Raw genomic sequence first — 15247 nt, forward strand, 5'->3', positions numbered from 1 at the left:
AATTACTATTCTTCACAGGCCGTCACTGTGCGCATGCGCGTGAGTTTAACAGCTGTGGGGTCCGGAAGCGTGAGCCATCTCGCCGTGTATACGATCTTTGTCAGGCTCGTCAGCTGGGTGGAACTCCGACAAAAGTTGCCCGAATGACATTTTCTATCGGGATGGTGCTTTGACTCGGACCGTAGCGGTGTTGTTTTAATTGATTGCTCGTTGCCCTTCACCATGGATTTTAATGTTAAGCGGCTAGCCGCAGACGCCGGTACTTTCCTGAGCCGCGCAGTTCAAGTAAGTTTGGCCACTTAGGTCCTGAAAGTTGGTGACATCAAACGTTTGCTGGTAGCCTAGCCAGCCGGCTAGCGTTAGCTTGCTTGCTAAAGTATAGACGCGTCAGTGGCTCTTTATTGTGGACCTTTATTAGCTTGCCGGCCTTTTCTTTTATCAGAAAGCAGACAATATCTTCATAAAAACAGCGATTTTACTAAATAAGTGTTTTAAACGTTCTGAGCCCGGAGGCGGTTTGGTTAGCAGAACCATTGGAGCAGGCTTCCGTAAACTGTAAATAACCACCCAATATTTAATAACTAGTCCGTGCATGTTGCAGATGTCTCGTTATTGACAGGTATGTTCTACACCCCCTTCTGAAGACAGTGTGCACGTTTTTAGTTGGTTGGTTTCGTTTTCAGTTCACCGAAGAGAAGTTTGGCCAGGCTGAAAAGACAGAGTTGGATGCCCATCTGGAGAACCTGTTGGTCCGGGCTGAGAACACCAAACTCTGGACAGAACGCATCATGAAGCAGACTGAAGTCCTGCTGCAGCCAAACCCAAGTGAGAACCCGCTCCTTGTGTGTCACACACTGCTGCCACATTACAGTCACACATCTGTGTCCACACACACACAGATGACCTGCAGAGCGGTCGCACGTGTTGCTGTGGTTCAGTAACGTGAAACTAATGGAACCAGAAACGGTGTGGGTCTCCTAAGGTGTGGCGTGCGTCTGCCTGGGGTTGGGCTCACTGTAGTCCCATGACTGTAATTCAATTTTCTCGTTGCAGATGTCCGGCTTGAGGAATTTGTGTACGAGAAGCTGGAGAAAAAAGCCCCGACGCGGATGAACAACCACGAGTTGCTCGGCCAGACCATGATCGACTCGGGAAGTGAATTTGGTCCCGGAACTGCCTACGGTGGGCGAAACGCTGAAGACGTCTGAAGCATTTTAGCTTCTTTATGTTAATGCTTATCACTGGAGGCTGGAAGAGAACATCTTCCTTGTTCTGTTGTGATGTGTTGTGTGAGAATTCCCCACAGATTAACAATCATTTGCACTCATCTGATGCCAAAACACTCCTAAAGTCTCCTTTAATACCTCCTCTGCTCTCCTGTAAACATTTCAGGCAACGCGCTGATGAAATGTGGCGAGACGGAGAAGCAGATCGGCGGCGCCGAGCGGGAGTTCATCCACGGCGCCGCCATCAACTTCCTGACGCCTTTCAGAAACTTCCTAGAGGGCGACTTCAAAACCATCCTGGTGAGACACTCGTGTTGGAACACGGTTGCACTTATGGGGCCTCCGACGGGTCACCGTCTCCACGGGCGTTTACGTCCCCGGTTCGAGAGGTTCATTACGAGTGGAAGGACCTCGTCTTAGCGCGGGGGCGGCGCTCGCCCGCCGAGCGTAGCGGCAATAATGTTGTGCTGGTGCGATGAACCTGTCCTTCTCTGTGCAGAAAGAGCGGAAACTGCTGCAGGTCAAGCGTTTGGACTTGGATGCGGCCAAAACCCGACTAAAGAAAGCCCGGATGGCTGACGCCAGAGCTGCCGTAAGTGTGCCCTCGCCCCTCGACCCTCGGCTCGGGGGGCTAGCTTACATCAAGGGTTTGGTGGCTGTTTTAGCAGCGCGTTCCTCCAGCTGCAGTTCTTTTTGGGCGTGTCCTGCTGTCCCCCATCCTAAGCCACACAGGCCGTGACTGACAAACCCGATTACACAACATTAAGCTTAAAGTCACATGACTCTGGGACGCTTGTTTCCTTCCCCTTTCTGGAGGTTCCTGCTGCAGCCTCCTATTTAATGTCTCTACTGTTTCATAGGCTGAGGATCAGCATTAAGGCCCTCCAGCCGTCAGTCTTTGGACTCTGTCGTGACGTTCCTGCCCAGATTCGGGCTCGTGTCCCAGCAAAGATGTTTTCAGGACGTGTTCACGCCATGTTTACGCCTTGGCGTTGATCTGCTAGTTGCTTGGCTCAATGGGAGGCCTGTTTGGTCGTGAACTAATATGTGAACCTCTGAACAAACGCCTGCTGTCAGCAGTGAGCTGAACGCTCCAGGACCTCTAAACATGACGGACGGACAGACAGATAGACAGGCAGATAGACAGGCAGACAGGTAGACAGACAGGCAGACAGACAGGTAGATAGACAGACAGACGTTTCTACTGTGACACCAGCAGCTCTAACGACTGTCACTGTTTTTAAAATGCAAGGCAGCAGATGTGCGCAGAGGAAGTGACGGAGGTGAGTGGAATGTTGGAGCCATCTCACACACACACACACACACACACGGACACAAAGCCCAACCGCCCAGGATCAGTGTAAAAAGCTGCTGTTGTCTGTGCCTCCATCTCACCCACCGCTCACCGGTTCTCCTTAGAGGACGTCCACACCTCCCAGTGTCAGCTGGACAGAGACGGGGACAGCGAGGGCCTTTGTCCCCCGCCGGCCTCGGCTCCACGCCATCTGTTCATGAGTCTCTGTCGCCATTGTCCCAGCAGCTCTCATATCGGCTCCTCTGGGTCAATATGAGGAGGAGGCCAGGAAGGCCGTGTGCACGTGTTGCCGCCGCGTCCTGTCACGTTCCCTCCTCTGTGCTTGTTGAGTCTTGTTTTGTGGTTTCCCGCCCTTCTTTTTCTGACCCACAACTCAACTTTTGGTTTCACTTTCCGGTTTGGCCTAAGATTCTGTCAAAGGTGTTGACGTTTGTGTGTTTGTTTGCATCGACTCTACCGTTGCAAGTGTTGCAGCAGCGCGCTGGTACATCTGAACACCGTGTGTGTGTGTGTGTGCGTGTGTGTGTGTCCTCAGGCGGAGCAGGAGCTGCGGATGACCCAGAGTGAGTTTGACCGGCAGGCAGAGATCACCCGTCTGCTGTTGGAGGGCATCAGCAGCACGCACGTACGTGATGCAGCTGAGTCCAGCTGCTGCTTTCGCTCTTGGACGACAGAACGTGCGCGCGCTCTGTCTCCACGTGCGCCGCTACCGTCTGCATAGCAACATGTAGCATTCCTGCCTCGTCATTAGACCGTGTTTATTTAGAAACGCGCTCCTGCTCGTGTGTGTCCAGGCTCACCATCTGCGCTGTCTGAATGACTTGGTGGAGGCCCAGACGACCTACTACGCCCAGTGCTACCAGTACATGGTGGACCTGCAGAAGCAGCTGGGCAGGTGACCGCCCCCCACCCCCACCCCATGATCAATGCTGCCTCTGACATGTGTGATTTGAGTCCGACGTCAACGCTGTCATTCATTCCCCCTCCTCCCAACAGTTTCCCGTCGTCCTTCACCAACAATAACCAGTCGGCGGCGTCCGGGGGGGCCAGCGCTTCGGCGCCCACCCTCCCGGTGTCGGCCTCCCTGCCCAGCGCGGGCGGCCGCTCCACGGCGTCGGGCGGGTTCAACGAGCTGCGCGGCTCCAGCGCCAGCCGCCGAGCCCGCGTGCTTTACGACTACGACGCCGCCAGCAGCAGCGAGCTGTCGCTGCTGGCCGACGAGGTGAGCGTGCCGCCGAACGTTTGTGGGGGGGGGGGGCAACGCGAGCCGGTAACCGCATCAACGCCGTGTCTGCCTTCACAGGTGATCACAGTCAGCAGCGTCCCCGGCATGGATTCTGACTGGCTGATGGGAGAGAGGGGCAACCAGAAGGGCAAAGTTCCCATCACTTACCTGGAGCTGCTTAACTGAGGCCCCCCCCCCACCCCCCTCGTGATGTCATATTTATATCGTGTTGCAGTGACGGGCCTCGTTCCTTCGCCTCCGCTCGGCCCGTTCCCTCACAGAACCAGGGTTCCGCACCGATGTCTTTGAGTGCAGCTGCACGCCCCCTAAAGCCACTTCTGCGTGTAGCCATGCAAATGTGCACCGTGTGCCTGACCCCCCCCCCCCCCCCCCCGATCCTAAACCTCTATGTTTATGTCCTTTCCCTTTGATGGTGACTGAAACCCTTTCAAGTACATTCAAATGGACAAAGTGCACTTCAGGCTGAAGTGGAGAGTGATTCTGATCCTTCCCGAGTCTTATTTGATCATTTTTACACTCCCGTAGCAGTTAGACGCCCCTCCTCATCAAAAGTGTCTTGTTGTTTTATAAACAGTAGATTATTTACTGTGTGTGAGCTTTTTTCCCAAAAATCTCTGGAAAATGAGTAAACGGCCTTATTCCAGTAGTTCTGATGATTTAATGTGGCAGATTAAGTGATCAAGTGCCTCTTCAGTCCGTCTCCGTGGTGGCTCCGCCAGCAGTATTGAGACTAAAAGTCTCCTCTGAATGAACCCTAAGATTCCTGAGTTATTGGGAAGTTTAAAACAAGCACATCTTTATGAAATAGAATGTGAGATTTTTATTATGTATGGTGTTGGTTTACCAGTAGAATATTGTCAACCTCTGGCGACCAATCCAGGGTGTACCCTGCCTCCGCCCATTGAGCTGGGATAGGCTCCAGCCCCCCCGCGACCCTCAGTGGAGGAACAAGCGGTAGAAAATGAGAGTGAGAATATTGTCAACCTTGCATTTCAGCTCCACTAATTGGTCTCGCTTTGTACCGGGAGATTAAACTTAATTGCTACGCAGCTGCATCTTGTTTAATGGGTTGCTGATAAAAATGGCCAACGTTTGTACGAGGATCACATAATATGATGCATTCAAATAAAATCAATTGCCAACGTGAAGCTGTTTTTGATTTATGTCGCGCCCGGCTGCGATTCCTGCTGCGGCCGCCGGGGGGCGCCAGAGAATTAACTTTAAATTTAACCCAATGTTGGTTTTTGTTCTTAACTGTGTGTGTGCGTGCGTGCGCGTGTGTGTGTGGGGATGGGGGTCATATAATCGAGCTTTATAACAGCTCCTGTTGTCAATCCTTCATGTTAATGAGGCATTCTAAGCTGAGTTTGGAACCGCAAAGGTTGATGCTCTGTTTTTCAGTATTCCCTGACTCACACCCCCACCCCCACCCCCCAGATTTCACAATTCCAAAGCTTCCTATATTTGCAGCTGTGCATCACAGACGCAGAAAAGACAGTAATGTCTTACATTTTTAAAATCCAGCTGAAACCTGCTCGAAGAGGAGCGAAAGCTCACAGCTTTTGTTCTGAAGGCTGATCCGGAGCAGCGCTGGGATCAGGAAGAGTTCGCAGGAAACGCACTTCTATAAACTCCCTCCTGACTTCCTAAACCGCCGCCTGACATCATGCTGGACGTCTGTGGACAATATCTGTGGACAATACCCGTGCGTTGACCTTTGACCTTTAAGGGAGGTAAAAAAAACTCAGAAAAGAAACAGCAAACCCGACTGGAATTTTTTTTAAATGTCCTTTTTTTATGCCTTTTAATCTAAAAATAACAAAAGGAGTGTTTGGCCTGTTGAACCGACACTTCACACTTCAGATGAGCCTCAACGTGGCCAAGCAGAAACATTTCCTCTTTCAACGGTTCACAGTTTCACTTATCGCACACGAGTCGTATCGCCAGCCACATGCGAAAGAAACAGAAGGGCAGAGAAGCCAACTCTGCTGTAGGAAAAGGTTTGTAGGTCTTCCACACAATAATAGCTCACAACCAGGCTGCTGTCTAGCCAACTGGTAAAAATTCAATTCTAAAGGCCTCAAAAGGGTTAAAATTAGAGATAAATTCCACGGTGAGCTAATAGAATAAGTGGAGCCGTCTTGAATGTTGTTGGCAGAGGGAACGTCGTGATCCGCCCGGAGCGTTCCAGCTCCCGGTGCCTTTGTGCGACGATCCTGACCCTCATGACCTGAACCCTGACCCATCAATGGGCCCCGCTCATGTGACTGTAACCCCCCGTCACGAGTTTGGAGAGGAGACGTGTTAATAACTGAGCTGATGATGGAGTCATGATGCAATTTAGGGAACAATGACTGTAGTTTACGTATGTGTAACCCACACACACACACACACACACACACACACTCACACACGTTTCTGCCCAGTAAGCAGATAAAAATCCCTCTTGGTCTGTTTCGCAAGCCTCAAACCCTGTGGTGCAATCTCTTTCCTAACAGTCGGGATGTCGCTGGTCAGGAGTTGTTTTTTTTTTTGTTTTTTTTTGGAGTTCACACCGCCCGTTGCCATAGAAACCGTGGCTTTTATTCCTGACACCCGACGCGGCTTTCTTCCGCCGCTCTGCGTGACGGGGCGCGGCGGCACCGTTCGATGACGTCGCGGTGCGTCTCCACAGGCCTCCGATGCGGCCCGAGTCCTCTTCTTTCTTTTTTTTTTAGCTCGCAACCGCCGTGACCCCGCGCGCTACCGCTGTGGTAATTTGGTTTCTCTCTGGTTTCCAGCGCTGCACTCGCTCCTCGAGCAGCTCTCCCTCCCCCGAGGAGCGGCGTGCACGCCTCCACCCTCGCACCTGGAGCCTCGTAGTCATGAAAGGGGGGGTTGACGGACAGTAGTAGCGGCAGCTGTGCGCGTCGCTCGGAGCGGCCGATCAAGCGTGAGCGTTACGTCAGATCGTGCGTGTGAAGCAGGGGGAGGAAATCTCACCCCCCCCCCCCCCCCCCCCTCACATCTGGGCAGTTCTGCACATCTTAGCAAAACAGGAAATTTCATATTTCCTCTCCTGGTTATAGCTACAGTTTGTGTCACAGTACTTCTGCATATGTTCACACACGCACGCACGCACGCACGCAAACGCCACGGGGAGGGGAGGGGGGTGGCTTTTGGTTTTAAACTGAAGAGAAAAACGGAATTTTCTGTCAAAATGAGAGCGCTTTGGTCGGTTTTGGTAATGGTTTTATTTCCAAAAGTGATTTCCTGCTGCGTCAGTAGGACGCCGGCTTCAGCCACTTCTTCTTGATCGCGTCTTGTGGCATTTTAGGCCTGAATGTTTGGAGGACAATCAGCAAAATGCCCACAAATGACAGACAGATGGGCACAAAAAGCAAAATATACCAGAAGATCGATTCCCCGCCCTCCTCCGAACACATAAACAAGTCCGGGCGGTCCACTCTGTGCGTCCATAGGAAGTGATCAACACATTCCAGCTCCGATCGTCCCACCAGGCTGACCGGTTCAAAGGCCTCCAGCCATTCGATCTGGCAGCAGTTGAACGGATTTCCCGTGAGGAAAATCATCTGCAGCTTCGTGGCCAACGCGTTGGCCTGATCGGAGGGAAGAGCCGAGAGCCTGTTGTCCCTCAAATCCAGCACCTTCAGGTCCAGATCCACGAGTGAGGGGGGAAGGTGGGCGATGGCATTGCTTGAGATGTTTAAAAAGGTTAAACTTTTCAGACTGGAGAAGTCCAGGTCCCGGGTGTGAGTGTTCCCTAAGCCTAGATGTTGCAACGTCCTCGGGAGACTTTGCATGGACTCCTGGACGACGAGCCCGGGATTGTCGGACATCTCCAAGTGTGTGAGCGGTATTCCGCTGAACGCGGACGACGGAACGACCTTGAGGTCACATCCTCTAAGGTAGAGCTGCCGCAGCGATGCCACGTCTGTCCAGTCCACACACGTGGACAAAGTGTCCATGCTGACGTTAGCCTCCTCGGGGAGGCAAATGTCCACGCCGTTAAAGCTCAGATCAACGGATCTGAGACTCGGCAAATGCGAGAAAAATGCCGCCGGCCACCACCGGAGGTGATTGAGGCTCAGATTCAGGTACGTCAGGTTGCCGAGGGAGGACAGCGTGGCCTCGTCTGCGTGGAGCTGGTTCAGCCGGTTGTTGCTGATGTCCAACTCGTACAAGCTGCTGGAGATCTGCTCTAAGGTCAGATTCAGGGTTTCCAGGCAGTTGGTGCGCACGTGGAGCCTGTGCAGAGCTGGCATCTTCTGGAGGAACCCCTGGGGGAAATAGTCCACCTGGTTTCCTTTTAGATCCAACGTCTCCACAGAGGCGACGTCCCCGTGAAGGCTCTCGTCCCACAGCTGGACCGTGATATTGTCCGTGTGCTCGTTCACGTTGTAAAAGTCGACGGTCGTGGTCAGATTGGTCGCAGTGGCGTTGGCCGCCAAGTAGTTGTAAAATCTGATGCCGTTGTGGGATAAATATAGGTTGCGCAAGTGGCTGCGGCTGGGCAAGAAAGGGAAGAAGAAGAGATTGTTGTGGGACAGATCGAGCGTCTCCAGCTGGAAAGTGGTGTTCAGGTCCTGTCTGGAGATGAACCACTCGATGGCGTTGTAGCTGGCGTTGAGGACAACCAGCTGCGTCAAGTGGAAGTCGTACAAACAGGGGAGAGAGTTGAAGGCCAGGTTGAGCCTCTGGAGCTGGAGGGTGCCGTCGAAGGCCCTCTCGATCTCGAACATGATGTTCCTCTGCAGGTCGAGTTCTTTGAGCTGATGAAGGTCTCTGAAGGACGACTCGTCCAGCCTCATCAAGAGGTTTCCGGAGAGGTTGAGGTACTCCAGGGATGTCAGATTTTGGAGAAGAGTGGCGGCCATGTCTTCATCAAGCAAATTCTCTGAAAGGTCCAGAAGTCTGAGTCTGGGTACAGTCTTTAATGCATCGCTGCTTTCCTGGTAGCTCATATAAAGGTTGTTACTTGCTAAATTGAGACTTTCTATCAGTTTAGAGTCTCGGAAAGTGTTTGATTGCAGCTTCTCTAAGTGATTACAAGCTAAACTTAGGCTGATTAGCGAGGGGTAGCTGAAAGAGTTGTCCTGTAGTGTTTGAATGCGGTTGTAGTTGAGCTGGAGTTCTTTTATGTTGCCTGGCAACCACGCTGGCACAGACGTGAGCGTCCCGTTGTTGCAATTAGCCGACCTTTGTACCTACAAGGAAAGACAAAACTTTATTTCACATTTGGGCTACAAAATGGTGAGTTCAAACCTCAACTTTAGCTTAGCCACCAGCAAAAATACCTCCGTCGCTGGTTTATCCTTAAATAACCGCAGAACTAAGCACACGTTTGGGCTAATTTAGCACTAAATTACAGCTAAATTATTGCTCCCACGTCGTCTCCCTAAATGAATAATTCAAAGCAGTAGAACAAACGTCTGTAGAACGTGAGCCGAGTGTGTCGGGAGCAAAAAGATCGATTCAAACACGACGTAATCTGGGTGGTCGTGATCAAAAACAGGTGCGTGTGTATCTCACCAGGCGGCACTGGCTGTGTTGCGGGTGACTCCAGGCCGGCGTCCATGTTAACAAAAAGCCAAGCAGGACGGGAGCGAGGCCGGAGGCTGGCATCTTCTCATCCTCACTGGTGGGAGACAGAAAGAGTCAGACTGGGAACGCTGGCCTGGGAACGCTGGCCTGGTTCCACAGGACGGTCAGGTGGTCACAAACGCCTTCACATGCAGCCGCCAACAACGTCTTCTATCATCATCAAATCAAACCTGCACCCCGGCAGAGTTCACTTGTTGGTTTTTTACTCGAATATCTGCAGTTGGGACACAAACCGCGCTGTTTGGCTGAATTCGGCCACTGGCTCGCTTGAATTCACAGGGACTTTCTCACCATCTTTCATCGGATTAGCTGAACTCGCCTCTTTCTCTCTCATCACTCACACATCAGAGCAACTTTGTAGCTCTACAAAAGGAAATAAACTGTACATCCAGATGCAGTTTTGCTAAGAACACTCTATTTCTCTCTGTGCCCCGATGGTAACCTCCCGCCTGGCAGAGCGAACTGTGAAAACACATCAAGGCCGACTTCAGTTTCGCTCCCATCTTACAGATGCCCTCTCCTGCACACTAAAGCTCGTTTAACCTTCCCCTCCAGCGCGGCAGGCTGTGGCGCTACCTGTCTGTGCACGGCAGGAGCGCGCGTGTACTTACACTGCTGGTTTGGTGCTGGTTTGGAGTTCCAAAGCCACTGACGGTTGAGCCCCCGACCATAGCGCTGGCTGAGCGTAGCAGAGCGAGCGCTGGGCTGCGATGCTCTACTGCCTTCCTGCCGCTCTGACTGAAAACGCCAGTGGCTCTTCTTACTATGCGCGGAAACAGGCAGCCAACGGAAGCCGAGTCACATGGACGAGCTGCAGAAGGAGGTTCACAAGTGCAACAGCAGAAGCCCCCCCCATCACAAGCCGGCTATGGTTGGGTAGCGCGACAGCTACCGCAGAGACCCAATAAGAGCACGCCCTTCGCACCTTCTACCCTTCTGATCAGTCAGCCTTCTAGAGAGGAAACCACTCATCACACACACCCTTCCTGCCTGATGTTTGGCCTCCCTTTAGCAGCACCAAACACACAAACAGAGGAGTGAGAACACGTCACACCCGCAGTGAACGGTTCCTGAGCTGCTGCAGTTGTGGACTTCGCCGGCTGGATCTTCTGGGCTGGATCTCAGGCTGGTGAAGCTTCGCTCCCTTGCAGTCACTCATGGGGAACTGGGAATCAGGAAGTTCTTCAAGAGCTGATTTGGTCACGATTCCTTCCTGTTTTTGCCTCGGACGTCTCCAGCTTCTCACTTCTTAATCTGCTCTGAAACGAGGTTTTCAGGGAGGGTTTTACTGTTTTGGTTCAAATCTTCAGGGAGGAACGGAGGGCTTAAAGGGTCATTTAGACAAGAGTCAGTCTGAAACAGGGGGGCCCACACGGCTGCTGACGTTACAGAAATGTCAGCGTTTTTAACAGCAGAAGCCATATTTGTGTGCAGACACATCCGGATTGAGTGGAAACTGGTTCCGAGGTGCAGCTTGTTGCTCAGATCCTACAAACGGGTGAAACCAGGAGGAGCTGGACTCTATTTGTGGCCCTTTTCTGCTCGTCCTTTCGCTCGTCCTTTCAGTCACACTCTCACGAGTGCCGTTAAGAGAAATAGCCAATAACATTAAAGATGAATCTGGCTGCAGGAGCTGACCTTTGACCTCCCCTCGAGGTACCATTTTGTGCGGGTACCCAGTTAACGATCTGTGTGGATCTGCTGATTCCTATCAGTTCTTTGGAGGTTGGCTGAGTTTCATCTGAAGGCGGCAGAGAGAGACAGAAGGAAGGCCTTTTCTACATCCTTCGTGAGTCATTCAGCAAGTTCAAATAAAAAATGTCAAACATTTGTCCTGACATCATCATGAAGCCACAGCATGGAGGCCAGTTTAATGCAGACCGACCGACCGACCGACCGACAGAGAAACCGACAGAGAGACCGACAGAGAGACCGACCGACCGACCCACCGACAGAGAGACCGACCGACCGAGAGACAGACCGAGAGACAGACAGACAGACAGACAGACAGACAGACAGACAGACAGACAGACAGACAGACGCCTCCACGTTCACACTGCTGTTATGTTCAGGACGTCAGTGTAAATTAAGACACGTTCGGATAGGAAAATGAGCCTTCTATTTCTGGAGAGACCGGGGGAGGTGGGACTAGGGGCCCACGAGCTGGGGGTGCGTAAAGGATAAGGATAAAAAAAACTTTATTGACCCCACATCGGGGAGATTACACGTTACAGCGGTAGCCCGTGGTGTACAATACAGCATAGTACTAAAAGAAAAAAAGAAAAAGACTCTTATGTTATGTACATTACTCTGTACATTATACAGTATATACAGAAATTAAAAATTATGTACAGAGCTCATATCCCGAAGTGCAAATACAATGAGGATAGACGTAGAATTTCAGCACACGTCTTTTTTTCTGGTTCCAAACCTGGAGGACGATAAAACACGTCTTCAGTGTGAGCTGGAGATCCTCGAGATATGAGGGCGCATTAGGCAACAGAGCCCGTGTGCGGAATAATACCGCCCTCTAGTGGAACAACGATTTATTGCTCTTTGGATTGACTGGTCCACAGAACTGTAGCTTCGAACAAACACGTGTCAGTTGTCCTTTATCGCTCTGGTACTCGACCTCCTGGAGGACTGAGGCTGCCGGCGTTGGCCCGCTTCAGGAGCTGCTCCGCCCGAAGCATCAGCAGGCAATTATAGACGTGCGAACCGTGTCCACGGGCAGAAAGCGATGCTCTTCATTTGTTTATCCTCCTACATGAGACATTGAACTATGCAACAGATTTTTTTTAAATTGGATCGTAGACTACAGTCGTCGCTGCTTTACCTCGATCATAGGTGAACGTACATAAAGTTTCAAAACTGAAAATCATAACTTACAAATAGCTTCATTCTGAGATGCTGACTTTGGTTCTGGATATCAGTTTTTCAGGACTAAACAGATTTCCGTCGGGGCATCTAAGTGACAATACATCACAGTTTCACCATCCAGCTTATCAGAGAACTCGCCTCTTCTGGTCCGCAGGATTATTGCTGAAGATATATTTTTAAAACGAAACAGAGATCAAATGTTCACAGTGCTGAAGTGAACATAGTTAACGACTAACGCCTGCATTCAAGGGCGACAAGTTTGTCCATTCTGGGCTCCTGTAGTATGGATAAAGCAGGTGTGGTCCGAGGTCATTAGACAGAACTAATGTTTGATGTCAATACAGCAAGGAAGCGCCCAGTCCTGGAAAAATCAGACAAACGTGTCGTTTTAAACTAACTGTGGCACCATGTAAATTTATTTTTAGACCATAGAATCATACAATAACTCTAGTACCATAGATAAAACCACAAAATAATAAATAGTGTGTAATACTACGGTAGCACATTAAAAAGTACATACATTAAAATGGTATAAATTCCCCTAGTATTGGATAGATATTGAATGGCAGATGTGATTCTCCATGTGTCCAGTATTGGTGCATCCGTGCATGCATGACTGTACACGAACACGTCCAGCAACACATAAGATTGGCTCACATTGGTTTGGGATATAACCATGACAACGACTCAGGTGATCTGCAAACCAGCCGATTCCATTCCCGACTTCCAAGACTAACCTTTATTTACCAGATGTTGTGTCCTGTCTCAAAGTATTTGCCACACTTTGGATCGTTTTGGCCTCGTTAAAGAAGCCATAAAAAAACAAAACACTCCTGCACGGTTGTCCAGATGTGCATGCAAATAAATAAGGTTTACCTATCCTGTAAATTAAAAAAGTCCAGCAGCTTAACGGTACAAATGGACACGTTCCACGTCCATTCTGTCGTCCCCTGCAGTTTGTCCAGTCTCCTCAGGTGGAGGTGTGGCAGAAATGCCGGCTGTTCTTGGTGTATGTGTGTGTGTGTGTGTGTGAATTCTGCATGGAAGAAATGACTGAGTGACAAACTGTCCCTGCTGTCATGAACTGGCTCCCACTCGTGGTGCGACAGTCTCCCTCCGGATGCTTCTATCCATCCAGAGGCTTTCCCAGGTACACCATGGTGACCTCGGTGTTGCCGTACACCGCAGACACGGCGGGGAAGAGGCAGGCTTTGGGCAGTCCACGAAACGCTACGCCGAGAAACTCAAAGCCCCTCTCAAACGCCAGTGTCTTGTCGTCCATGTCTAGAATGACTCGTATCCGCTCGCCGATCTGCAGACAAACACAGGTGGAGGCGTTAAACCAGGCCTTAAAGCGCCGCCTCAGCTGCGGGGGAGCAGGGCAACTCTGGAGGCAGCTCCTACCTGGTACTTTGGGGCATTGTTGCACTGTGGGTAGTTGCCGTTGACCTCTCCGTTGTGGAGCAGGTTGTTGTCCACCAGGTTCCAGCCCCAGCTCTGGTCGTCGCTGCCGAGCAGGGCCACGTATCCCTGGCACTGCATGGGCGCCCGCTTGGTGGCGATGCCTATCACCGCCACCGTCCCCAGAGGACCTTCCCACCAGATCTCCCACGCGTGTCTCCCTTCCGAGAAGCCTATTTTGCCGCGTGCGCCGTCCGTGCTCTGGGCGATGGGGTTGCGGTGCAGGGTGAAGCCGTTCTTCTTCACGTAAACGTTGCGAGAGCAGTCTATGGAGCTCAAACCGTGCTGGAAGGCCTTCAGCTACAGGAGAGGACGCGGGAGGGACAATTTACGTACAATCAGAATAAGGAACAAGTGTTTTTACAGCATCAGTGCTTCTCCATACAGAAAATATTGACTTCAACTTGGATTTCCTGACTTATTAAAACAAATAACAAAAACTAACAAATGACCAGTAAGTATTTTCCTGGTGGGCTCATCCAGATATGATCTGCACCACTGCTACAGTAGGCTGGAGTCACCAATATCCAAGACCAGTAGGATTTTCTTGTAGTCCAAAACCTAAATTTCTCGCAGCAGCCAAAACTTTGGAGGAAACAGATTGTGAAACTATGAAATATAAAAATGTAACTCCATCAAGTAGGATTTAAAGTTTCTACCAACTGTGCGTTTAATATTAAGGATGTTTTGCTCAGCCCTACTCGGCTAGGCTACCATGATATCAGCCTAACCCTAACGCCAAGAAGCAGTGAGACTTGAGATGGTGCTTTTCATGCGGAGACAGTGAATAACCCAGCTGCACGCTGGTGAACCTACCTTTCCCCTGTAGGTGGGAAGGTTGCACAGAATGTCAGACCGCAGAGCCTCTTCGCTGAGGCTCCGGGTGCAGAGGCTGCGCCACACCTCGCTGTTTTCATCCGCCAGAATAGTGTTCCAATGCCAGCAGACTAACGCACAGCGCATTAAGTCAACCAACTCCAAATAGGAGAAAATATGCTCAAGAACCCGAGCTGGCAACCTCCCGGCCACGCCAGCGCCTCCTCCAGTGACAGCAGCGTAGAAAGACCCGGCAGAGCTACAACTGGCTCCCGCTGCTGCGCCCAGGCAAGGGGAGCCTGCTGCTCCGCCGGCCGCTGCAGACATTATGCTCCTGTTGTACACCGACGACGGCGGGGGGGGGCAAACAGGTTCACTTAGCACCGCAGAGCGAGTCCTAGTGCTGGGTAAATGTTAACATTTCGCCCGCAGAATCACTTAAACGGCCGCGTAGAAATCACAACAGTGTGGACTTACGCCTCAGTGCAATGGCTGAATGAAAATGATGCGTCAAGGTCCTCGAAGAGCAAAACTCTTATTATTTTTATCTCCACGGAAACGCGTCGATAATTAGTGGGTGGGTTGGTTATATTATCGCCTCATTAAAAAGGTGTAACTGTGGTACTTATGTTGTGTTGGATAAAAGAGAGCGCCGGGAAATCTTTAATACATTTTAGTTCCTGTAAGGACCAGAGCGCA

The 15247-nt window shown here is 51.1% G+C and overlaps 3 protein-coding genes and 1 long non-coding RNA gene across 4 annotated transcripts; 1 reads left to right on the forward strand and 3 right to left on the reverse strand.

The window, feature by feature from the left end:
• The first annotated feature begins 84 nt into the window (after positions 1-84).
• On the forward strand, positions 85-4749 carry sh3glb1a (SH3-domain GRB2-like endophilin B1a). The gene is made up of 9 exons (XM_057012251.1): positions 85-285; positions 684-825; positions 1054-1182; positions 1393-1526; positions 1726-1818; positions 3077-3166; positions 3336-3436; positions 3538-3763; positions 3845-4749. Exons 1-9 carry the CDS (start codon positions 223-225, stop codon positions 3950-3952), a joined length of 1086 nt encoding a protein of 361 aa, XP_056868231.1. The 5' UTR covers positions 85-222; the 3' UTR covers positions 3953-4749.
• Positions 4423-4900, reverse strand: LOC130513541 (uncharacterized). Its single transcript, XR_008946739.1, has 2 exons — positions 4772-4900; positions 4423-4649 (listed from the first exon to the last, which is right to left on the reverse strand). It is a non-coding gene; the product is annotated as an uncharacterized LOC130513541 (long non-coding RNA).
• A 2096-nt stretch (positions 4901-6996) lies between these two features.
• On the reverse strand, positions 6997-10533 carry nrros (negative regulator of reactive oxygen species). Its single transcript, XM_057012174.1, has 3 exons — positions 10003-10533; positions 9320-9425; positions 6997-8994 (listed from the first exon to the last, which is right to left on the reverse strand). The coding sequence occupies exons 2-3, from the start codon at positions 9410-9412 to the stop codon at positions 7048-7050; spliced, it is 2040 nt and encodes a 679-aa protein (XP_056868154.1). The 5' UTR covers positions 9413-9425; positions 10003-10533; the 3' UTR covers positions 6997-7047.
• Positions 10534-12654: 2121 nt separating this feature from the next.
• Positions 12655-15210, reverse strand: fbxo45 (F-box protein 45). The gene is made up of 3 exons (XM_057012263.1): positions 14549-15210; positions 13676-14032; positions 12655-13583 (listed from the first exon to the last, which is right to left on the reverse strand). Exons 1-3 carry the CDS (start codon positions 14873-14875, stop codon positions 13398-13400), a joined length of 870 nt encoding a protein of 289 aa, XP_056868243.1. The 5' UTR covers positions 14876-15210; the 3' UTR covers positions 12655-13397.
• Positions 15211-15247: the final 37 nt, after the last annotated feature.

The sequence above is a fragment of the Takifugu flavidus genome, chromosome 17 (assembly GCF_003711565.1).
Source record: "Takifugu flavidus isolate HTHZ2018 chromosome 17, ASM371156v2, whole genome shotgun sequence".
Classification (NCBI taxonomy): Eukaryota; Metazoa; Chordata; class Actinopteri; order Tetraodontiformes; family Tetraodontidae; genus Takifugu; species Takifugu flavidus.

Coding starts and splice junctions, on each gene's coding strand:
- nrros (XM_057012174.1), bottom strand. CDS start 9,412: ATGCCAGCCTCCGGCCTCGCTCCCGTCCTGCTTGGCTTTTTGTTAACA. Junction 8,995..9,319: donor AACACAGCCAGTGCCGCCTG/GTGAGATACACA, acceptor CTTTCCTTGTAG/GTACAAAGGTCGGCTAATTG.
- sh3glb1a (XM_057012251.1), top strand. CDS start 223: ATGGATTTTAATGTTAAGCGGCTAGCCGCAGACGCCGGTACTTTCCTG. Junction 3,437..3,537: donor CTGCAGAAGCAGCTGGGCAG/GTGACCGCCCCC, acceptor TCCTCCCAACAG/TTTCCCGTCGTCCTTCACCA. Junction 3,764..3,844: donor TGTCGCTGCTGGCCGACGAG/GTGAGCGTGCCG, acceptor CTGCCTTCACAG/GTGATCACAGTCAGCAGCGT.
- fbxo45 (XM_057012263.1), bottom strand. CDS start 14,875: ATGTCTGCAGCGGCCGGCGGAGCAGCAGGCTCCCCTTGCCTGGGCGCA. Junction 14,033..14,548: donor TTCCCACCTACAGGGGAAAG/GTAGGTTCACCA, acceptor CCTCTCCTGTAG/CTGAAGGCCTTCCAGCACGG. Junction 13,584..13,675: donor ACAATGCCCCAAAGTACCAG/GTAGGAGCTGCC, acceptor GTTTGTCTGCAG/ATCGGCGAGCGGATACGAGT.